The sequence below is a fragment of the Gopherus evgoodei genome, chromosome 9 (genome assembly GCF_007399415.2).
Source record: "Gopherus evgoodei ecotype Sinaloan lineage chromosome 9, rGopEvg1_v1.p, whole genome shotgun sequence".
Lineage (NCBI taxonomy): Eukaryota > Metazoa > Chordata > Testudines > Testudinidae > Gopherus > Gopherus evgoodei.
The window spans coordinates 82,271,759-82,281,992 of record NC_044330.1 but is presented as its reverse complement, the minus strand read 5'-3'; the positions used below and the strand labels follow the sequence as shown (position 1 = coordinate 82,281,992).

General features: G+C 42.4%; 1 protein-coding gene across 2 annotated transcripts; it reads left to right on the top strand.

The window, feature by feature from the left end:
• The first annotated feature begins 650 nt into the window (after window positions 1–650).
• LOC115657474 lies at window positions 651–9,690 on the top strand. Of its 2 annotated transcripts, none has more exons than XR_004001981.1 (2): window positions 651–746; window positions 3,791–5,043. XR_004001981.1 is itself a non-coding variant. In XM_030575378.1 (2 exons), the coding sequence occupies exons 1-2, from the start codon at window positions 709–711 to the stop codon at window positions 9,052–9,054; spliced, it is 723 nt and encodes a 240-aa protein (XP_030431238.1). In that variant the 5' UTR covers window positions 651–708; the 3' UTR covers window positions 9,055–9,690. The 2 variants fall into 2 exon arrangements, 1 of the variants encoding a protein (XP_030431238.1); XM_030575378.1 differs by lacking the exon at window positions 3,791–5,043 and adding an exon at window positions 8,370–9,690.
• Window positions 9,691–10,234: the final 544 nt, after the last annotated feature.

Here is a 10,234-nt window from a genome sequence, read left to right as displayed (position 1 = left end):
CACCTCGGGAGTTACAGTGCAGAAATCTGCTTTACTGCGCAGAAACTTGCCAGTGTAGACAAGGCGTAAGTACTTGTAAAGAGGACAACTTTCCGTAGAAGGGCACTGAAGGCTTGATTCTTATCATTCTAACATTGACATCATTCTGTTGATAGCAATGGAATGACTCTTATTTACATTGGTGTAATTGCAGTCAGAATAAGACCCTATGTACCATGGCAAACCAGAGACAAACACTAATTCAGGTAACCCTAACCCAAGGATTTGTTTTTAACTTACTTCGAAGACATTTTTAGTAAGCATAAAATGTGATCTGTGAATTACACTGTAAAGATGCTTTACTTTTTCAGTCATGGATAATCTGTGTTATAAGATCATACAACAGTCAGACAAATTAGAGCTTTTTCACCATCTGTTTTTGGAAAATGTCACACCCCTTTCATGAAGTTGAGGGAATGTTTGGGATTATAATTTACAGCCATCCAAAGCATCAATTTTTCCAGTCAGCAGAAAGTTAATAAATGCAATGTTCAAATTGGTCTTGTGAAACTTGGTTTTGTGATGTTGCCTAGCAAAGCAGATCCTGACTAACGCAATTTAAAAGCCTGACGTGCCACATAATGCACAAAGCGATATATATAAACCAGGAAGCAATCCAAAGGAAACAGCACATTTTAGCCCTGCTACAGCCCATCCACGAGAACACGGATGGAGAAAATAGGTGCTGGCTGCTTTAGCCAGCAAATGTAAGTATTTTTGCTTCTGTTTATCTCTGAAAGTATTAAGACTGCCTAAGTAGTTTAAGCCAGGATTCCTCAGGGCTGTTTGTTTGGGCTTTGTTATCCTCTACTTCTGTTTATTCTCTGACATGGTTTTGAGAAAGACAAGCTGGCTGAAAGCTTGCCTCTCTCACCAACAGAAGTTGGTCCAATAGAAGCTATTACCTCACCCACTTGTCTCTCTCATATCCTGGGACCAACATGGCTGCAACAACACTGCAAACAACAATTCTGAGAGGAATTTTGTAATGACACGTTCATTTTATATTAAATATAATCAGTGATATTGTGTTCTTATCAGAGTATGCAGGCATCATAATGCATGTTATGAAACTGCTACTGTTAACTGAGATTTGTTAAGTATTCTGACATCCTTGAATGAAAGGAGCTGTAGAAATTAAAAATATTGTAGACCATAACCTAAAGATTTTACTCTCTCTTAATTCAGGAAAACTCCCTTTGGTTTCTAATGAAGTTTTATCGGAATAAGGACTGAATAAAAATGGAATTAGACCATTAGGGTCATGCCCTATAGAAAGTGACCCATTTGGAAATATTCTGTAACTAATGCTACTAAAGAAATGTTTAAAAATATAAATAAATAAAGACGGCCAGATTTGCTACTTTGCGCTTGTTAAAGCAGAGTGGGAGGCTATCCTGGAGCCAGTTATGATTCCCTATTTTCAGTTAGGGTTGACAACTGTCTAATCATACAAACCCAATATCCCTGCCCTGTCCCTTCCCTGAGGCTCCACCCCTGCCCCACCGCTTTTCTGAGGCCCTGCTCCTGCTCACTTCACACCCCCCTTCTCCCCCCCCCCCGTTGCTAGCTCTCTCTCACCCATATTCGCTTTCACCAGGCTGGGGCAGGGGGTTGGGATGTGAGAGGGGGTGCGGACTCTGGGCTGGGGCCTGAGGAGTTCAGAGTGTGGGAGGGGGCTCCAGGCTGAGCCTGGGGCAGGAGCTTGGGGTGCAGAAGGGGGCTCAGGGATGGGACAGGGGGTTGGGATGTGGGAGGGGGTGAGGGGTGTGGGCTCTGGGAGTGAGTTTGGGTGCAAAAGGGGACTCTGGCCCGGGGCAGGGTGTTGGGATTTGGGAGGGGGCGTGGACTCCTGGAGGGGTTCAGGACTGCGGCAGGGGGCTTGGGTGTGGGAGGGGGTCGAGGGTGCTGGCTCTGGGAGGGGGCTCAGGGCTGGGGCAAGGGTGCTGGCTCCAGCCGGATGGCGCTTACCTTGGATGGCTCCCAGTTGGCAGCACAACGAGGCTAAGGCAGGCTCCTTGCCTGCCCTGGCTCCACGCCAATCCCAGAAGCGGCCAGCACATCTCTGCGGCTCTTTGGGGGGTAGGGGACTCCGTGCGCTGGCCCTGCCTGAAGGCACCGCCCCCACAGCTCCCATTGACTATCGTTCCCAGCCAATGCGAGCTGCAGAGTCAGCGCTCAGGGGCAGCGCACGGAGACCTCCTGATCCCCGCCCCAGGAGCCTCAGGGATGTGCTGGCCATTTCTGGGAGCAGTGCAGGGCCAGGGCAGGCAGGGAGCCTGCCTTAGCCCCGCTACACTGCCAGACTTTTAGTGGCCTAAAATCTCTCGGTTTGGCTTCAGTAGCCTCTGGGAGATAGAGCCCAGTTCTGGGAGACTCCTGGCAAAACCGAGAGGGTTGGCAACCCTAGTTTCAGTCCAGCCTCAATGCAGGTTAGAGCAACCCAGGTCAGGGGCTGGTTGCTTTAACCAGTGCCAATTAAGGATAGCTGGAATACAGTGCAGCATCTAACTGCTCCTCCTCCATTCTCCTCACCTGCACCGAGGGCTATCGAGATGGCAATGCAGGAGCCAGCTAAATTGGCTCTCTATACTCTGGGGCCCTTCCCATGCTGAAGGTATCCCTGGCTAGAGGGATGCAGTCAGACTTTTATTCCCTTTGTGTAGCCTGAGAGGCACACAGGAAGCAGAGGAAGGCACATAATCTACCCCATTATCTATATCTATCCATATACATACACTCTCTCTCTCTCTCTATCACACACACACACACACACGATGGATGCCTAGGATAGATGCGGTTTCAACCTCATAGGGAGGGCTCTGAGTCACTCCACAGAATTCTTTCCCTGGTGTTTGACTGGTGGATCTTGCCCACATGTTCAGGGTTTAACTGATGGCCATATTTGGGGTTGGGAAGGAATTTCTCCCCAGGTCAGATTGGCAGAGACCCTGGGGCATAAGCATTGACTCCGGGGGTGCTCATGGAAAAAAATAGTGGGTGCTCAGCACCCACCAGCCACAGTTGTTCAATGGGGCCCTGCTGATCAGCTGTTTGGCAGCTGAGGAATAGGTTGTGGGGGAGGGCAGAGAGTGGTGGGCGGGCAGTGGCCTCGGGGAGGGGGTGGAGCAGGAGTGGGACGAGGGAGAGTGAGGGCTTCAGGGAGGGGCAGGGTGGGGGTGGGAAGAGGTGGAGCAAGGGTGGGGTGTCAGGGGAAGGGGTGGAGTGGGACCAGGGCCTCAGGGCAGAGCAGGGGTGGAGCTTTGATTGATGTGAAGTTTGGATGGATTCAAAGTTAGTTTTCCATTTGTTTTTTGTTACCACGCTCCCGAGAAGAGTTGTAAAGCTGAATAATTAATTAATTGCATGTATTCTCTCAGTTTGAAATATTAACAAACAACTTCCATCTGTATACACGTCACCCACAGATACAGCTGGCAGTCTTGAGTTTAGCTGGCATCCCCTCGTTAGCTTAATAGAGCTATACAGTATACAGCTATAGAAGGTTTACAAAGTACTTTGTTGGTGTGGGGCAAATAATGCTTTCAGGAGCTGTAGAAGTTGTCCCATTAAGAATATTTTTAATGAAAACATGCACAGTTTTAGTGCAATCTGCTGCACATCCAAAGATTAAAATATGCGTTTTTCAGAAGTGACTTTATAAGCGAGCAGTACACTTTAGTACTATGTCAAATCAGAGATTATCCAAATTGAAGAAGAGACACATGACTTTCCCAATTTTTTTTTTCAGTTCTTACTGGAGATGAGCCTGTACCAAGCTCCCAGATATGACAAAGAAGCTTTGAGGATTTTTCCTGTTTCAAACTTAGATCACAGAAATGTAAGGCTGGAAGGGATCTTGAGCAGTCTTTCAGTCCAGCCCCCCTGGGTTGAGGCAAGACCAAGTTATACCTAGAGCATCCCTGACAGGTGTTTGTCTAACCTATTCTTAAAAATCGTCAATGATGGGGATTCCTCAATCTGCCTTGGAAGCCTGTTCCAGTGCTTTATTATCCTTATCTGGATTTTCATTTCATTAACTGCTCACGTCTTTATAAAGAGTCAAACCAAAACTGGATTCAAACACCCATCTGACCCACCATCTCCAACTCAAGGGATGTTTCAAATTGAGCCTGATTCTAACAGTGTGCCCATCTTTAAACACCTTTCTCCACTCCTCACCCTCAGAGGTGACATGCATCTATGTCTCAGTAACATATTACCTGCTATATTCTTCTCTTGTTATATCAGCTCAAGCCCACTGATTTAATTGGAGTAGCACTCGTCACTGTGTAATGACAGGAGAATTTAGCTTTATGAGAGGGAGTACAGAATAATTTTTCCAATTCATCTACAGGGGAATTAAATGAAGGCAAAGCGTTATTGCCTGTATTGCAGGTTAGCCAAGATCCTGGGGCTAAGCACTCCTACTCTTGTCAAAAGGATTATTTTGATGACTCATTTACACTTGTAACTAAAGTCTGAGAGCATGAAAATCATCTGGGTCAATCTGATACAAGTCCAAGCCTCAACCAGTAACAGATTAAGTGGGGAAAGTCTTAATCTAGAAAATAGTTTTGTGAGAATTACAACACCAAGCAGCACTCAGCATTATTTCTTTCACAATATCTCATAAAAAACAAACAAAAACTCCAATAAACCAAGACTTGAGGGAAGTTGCACTGGAAAAAACTTGATGAATAAAATACTCATATGTGAAGGAAATGTTTCTATTATACCTAGTAAAATTTCTGGGCATTCTGATCTGATTTAAACTCAACATTCGAGTAGCAGGAAACTGATAATTGTCATAACTGTAGTAAGAATAAAGCCAGGATGAACATTAACATGGAACTATTGCAGCAAAAGCCTTAGGTATAGGCATGCAACACGTACTTTTTACCAATGGCTCATACAAAATTGCTTGAGTAGCCACAAACAATATTATTTATGATCAGGAAAGATCCTTTTAAATCTCATCTTTTACTGTGCACCGATAGGGTTTTAGAGTGAGGGACCAGAGCTAACAAACATGTTTGACACTTTTATTACTCTAATAAACTACATGAGTCTTAACCTAAAGATTCTTTGGAGTGATCTTTAATGACAAAATAAGCAATAGGTCATCAATAGTTTTTGGGGTCATTGATCTGCCATCTACAAATTTCCCATGACCCCAACAGTCATTCTAATTCATCACAAATGTACCTGACGTGTATTACACAGTTTGGGCCAGTCCCTGAGAAGATCGGAACATCTACAAATCCCACTGAATGTAATGTAGGGTGTAGGCAGTCTACCCCTTCTGGCAATTTGACCTTTTAAAATATAAGGCCAAATCTTGAGGTCCTTAGTCAGCTTTCACTCAGACCTTACCTAATGCAAAACTCCTATTGAAGTTAATGGGAGTCTTGCATGGGTAAAAGCTGAATAAAGACCTCAGGATTTGGCCCTTATTAGATTGTTTCAGCATAATAATAAGAAATGGCTATGAAGAATTACTAATATGATATAGCTGTTCTAAAGTACTCATATGAGGCAATACTTAACTTCCCACAGGACAGAAATGGAAAATCTACTCTTTTCTTTTCATTGAATTAAAGGGAAAGGTGAAGTGCTTCCAGTTTCTCGGGCTAGAGGAAAATGCTCACAATTCATTTCACACAGTTTTTATCAGCTAAGAGATGACTCCAGTTGGAGTGCACAGGCACTGGCTGTTTTCATAGGATGCTATGGGAAAGCTGCTTCAAAACTCATGTCCCTGCTGCTCCAGGTCTTAGTCTGGATGTAAAGTCTTCCCATAATTTTCACCTCCTGTCTCAGTATCTCATAACCTACAACAACCACAGAATTCCTTCCTCCCTCCCATTTGTAATTTCTTACAGTGCTCTGAACCATTCCTCTACTCCCAGATCAGTCCAGACAGATATAATAACATCCAGATGGAGCCAGCAGGAGTCCAATTTAACAAACAAACAAACCAGAGATATGCAACCAGCCTTGGTGGGAAATGAGTGAAGTCCATAATTTTAGCTCTGTTAAACACAGCACAAAATGCCAGTATTTGCCATATAGACAAAATACACTGGTTGGGGAATAATTTATTGCTTGTTGTCTTTTGAAACTATAGTACCAATAAGCAATAATAATTTATTTGTTATAAAAAGAACTTGAAATGTGTGTCAGGCTCTAAACCATTGGTTTTCAACTGAGGTCTGTGCACACCTGGGGGTCCACAGACTATGTCTAAAATTTCCAAAGGGGTCTGCACCTCCATTGGACATTTTTTTAGAGGTCTGCAAATGAAAAAAAGTCAACCCCCCCTGCTCTAGATTGTTACCATGAGAACTGTAAAAATAAAATCAACATACTGGACAAATTTAGAATAGTTAAATTGCTGAGGACAGATGTCTATGAGGCCAGGCTCCATTTAGTGTTTAAAGCAGCCGTGAGAATGCTACATCATCATTACTCAATCTAAACATAAAGACAGAATGTTGTGGCAGCTGCAGAAAGGGTGGGAGAGACTATGATGAACCTAAGGTGACCAGATGTCCCGATTTTATAGGGACAGTCCTGATTTTTGGGTCTTTTTCTTATATAAGCTCCCATTACCCCCCCACCCCGTCCCGATTTTTCACACTTGCTGTCTGGTCACCCTAGATGAACCTAACAGTAGGATACAGGCTGCTTCTTTTATGAGGGCCACTGGGCAATCCCATCAGCCTCTGGGATTAGGCAGTGGTAGCATGGTCTGTGAAAAATGAGTGTTCTATTAATGGGGCAGTGCTTCAACACCATCTTTCCCCATTGGAATGGCCTCTACTTTTTTGCCAGGTTGTAGGCCAGGGCCATTTTGGGATATTTGATATTCATCCACATAAAAATGAATGTTGATAGAGAGTTTCCTTTTGTATCACAATACCCTCTTTCCCACTGTTCTTACTCCTGCACCTATAGGCCTCAGTGATCAGGCTTGTGACTTGGTGACAGTGAGCGGGCTTGTTGAATATATGGTAGATGCAAAAGAAAAAACACAAGACCAGGTATCATGGACACTAACTTCTTTACCAAAAGGGATTCTCTCTAGGGCCACCCAAACAAGTCCATTTGCTCGCATGTGAAAATGTACTTCTGGGAATCCTGATGAACACAAGTTAGCCACTATAACTTTAACTATGGTTAGTTGGTTAACGACCATAACATTTATAATACTGTTCTCAATAGGACATGTTTCTGATGATAATTCCTGGATGAAATTGACAGGAGAAATAATTCTTCTGCTCTACTCTGCAATGATTAGGCCTCAACTGGAGTAGTGTGTCCAGTTCTGGGTGCCATATTTCAGGAAAGATGTGAACAAAATGGAGAAAGACCAGAGAAGAGCAACAAAAATGATTAAAGCTCTAGAGTACATGACCTATCAGGAAATGTTGAAAAAAATGGGTTTGTTTAGTCTGGAAAAGACAAGACAGAGGGGACATGATAACAGTTTTCACGTACATAAAAGGTTGTTACAAGGAGGAGGAGGAAGAATTGTTCTTTTTAATCTCTGAGGATAGGACAAGAAGCAATGGGCTTAAATTGCAGGAAGGGAGGTCTAGGCTGGACATTAGGAAAAACTTCTGAACTGTCAGGATGGTTAAGCAATGGAATAAATTGCCAAGGGAGGCTTTGGAATCTCCATCATTGGAGATTTTTAAGAGCAGGTTAGACAAACATCTGTCAGGGATTGTCTAGATAATACTTAGTCCTGTCATGAGTGCATGGGACTGGACTAGATGACCTCTTGAGGTCCCTTCCAGTCTTATGAGTCTATGGTATTCTCCCTGTTTTATTCATTTATTTGATCTGTGAAATGAGTAACTTCATTTTATTCTTCTAGTCTTTTAATGTGTTGTATTTTAAAAATAGTTTTCTAATATAAACATGGAAAAAGTATTGATACACTAATGTTTCTTGAACTATTGTTTTCAAGACAAGTAAGTACAAAAAATGAAGAACATTTATGCAATGAACTCAGCAAACAAAATACGGATATCAGGCCAGATTCTGATCTCATCTATACCAATATGAATCCACAGTCACTCCAAGTCAGCAGAGTGACTCCAGATTGATACTGACATTATTTACAATAAAAATTCAGTCCCTTGGGTTTGTTCTCAATTGCTTTCACAAAAGTTGCAATGTTCAGTATTTTCTTACAACTATTGGTTATGAAGCTGGATAATAAACCAATGTCATGATTATATTATAGTAAACAAGTTAGTAGTAAGTGTCTATAACAAATGGAGAGATAGTTAAACTTTCTGAAATCTATCTCATTACAGGACTTCTTCCCTATCCAGTGTCCTTCTGAAGAGAGACCACATGAGAGATCTCAGAAGATACTTGGTACTCAAATATATTCAGTACTTAGTCCTGCCTTCTTCAAATGCTCTCATTACTCTTTTGGGACTTTTAGGCAGTCTGTATACAATACTCATTCTGAAGTCTCCAAGCATATCATACAAGTCCACTGCTGTTTTTATTTCATACATAGCAAAAGCAGACACACTGGTTTTTGTTAGCATTGTTTCCAAGATGATCATGGAGCCATTTGATGTTAAAATCGTATCTGCAGCCTTTACAACAGCCCTGTGGCAGAATTTCCTGACTGCAAATACACATATTTGCTGCCTGCTGCTAACCTGTGTTACTTTTGAGGCCCTTTTGATAAGCATATTTTCAGTAGAATCGCGCCATATAAGGACTGTGAAATACGCCAGACGGACATCTAATATGATCTACACTGTAGTAATTGCAGAATGCATCATTTTCCAGATGGAGGACTTCCAGGAACCTTTTGGCTTCAACAGTCAATATGTTTTGTTGCTTCACTTCTGTTACAGAGCATCGTCTCTTCTCAGGTCTCTTAGTTATTCCATAGGCTTGTCTTTAAGGATAATCAATGTATATATTTACTACAAAATATTTTTTAATGTGTCTAATAGGTCTAGGCTAAAGACAAAGTAATGTACCTCCTAGAAGAAACAAGTACTCTATAGCCCAATATAGAGAATATGGAAAATGCTCTTTTAAAAGTGATGGGGTTTGAATTACATAAACATAAGCCAGGCAATCCAGGATCAAGGCTGATTGTTTTATGACTAGGTATTTAAGTTTGTCATGCTGAGCTGATAAATAATGATATGTATTGCAGAGCTGAGGAAAAGCTAAACTAACCGGAGAGTGCTGTCAGCCTCAGCACAAGATTCACTTGCTTGGAAAGGCGAGGACTGAGCCATAAAGTTAGTGATTTTATAGATGTGACAAATTTATTACCAATTTAAAATGGGTTTAAGAAATTAAGCAATCTGGATATCATTATTCATATTAAAACAATGCTTATGGACTGAATCAGGGATACAGGCCGCATCATGCCAACTGCTATAAAAATATGTAGCAAAGAGCCAGTCCATGCTGCAAAGAACTCACAGTTCAAGTTAATCATGACACTCAACAGGTAGACGAGCTGCGTTCATGCAGTAGCTTGCCACCTGCCTAGCCATTATCAACATGCAGGGTTCTGCAAGCAGCTCACACCTGTTGTGATATAATGCCATAGCACACTACTTGCAGTTACTTTTATATATTTACGTTAGCACATTAGCAAATAGCCCCTGAAACTTCCCCCAACTGAAATAAAGAGAAACTGAAGGGATAGATTATGGTTGTCCTAAAGGGGGGGTTTCTAGTCACTTTTTCTCCCAGAGAATTTAAGCAAGAGGCAACCATAATTTGGACAGCTGTGCTCCCAGCAGGCAGTGAGGGGAAGATGGACTAGTGCTATTAACAGAGTGCCAAATTCCAGAGGACTTTGTGCAGGAAAGGACTTGGCCATGGATCTGTGTGTGGCTGCTCTGAGGAAGAGTGTAGTGTGCACTTGTTACACAGTTCATCTTGAGGCTTTATGCAGTTCATAGACATAATAATACTTCCAGCTGCTGTATTCCAGTGATGCTCCACCGGCTCCTCACAACATAGCTCAGGATTTTACAAGCCATAGCCCTTCTCATATGGATACTAGAGTTCTTTGATAGAAATTTTCAATTGACACTAGAAAGTCCCTGTTGCTTAGAAGAGGGAATGTGGTTTTAAGGTGAAGTTTCAGAATGAATGGCAGGAGCCCTGCTTCTATTCTTGGTTCAATCCC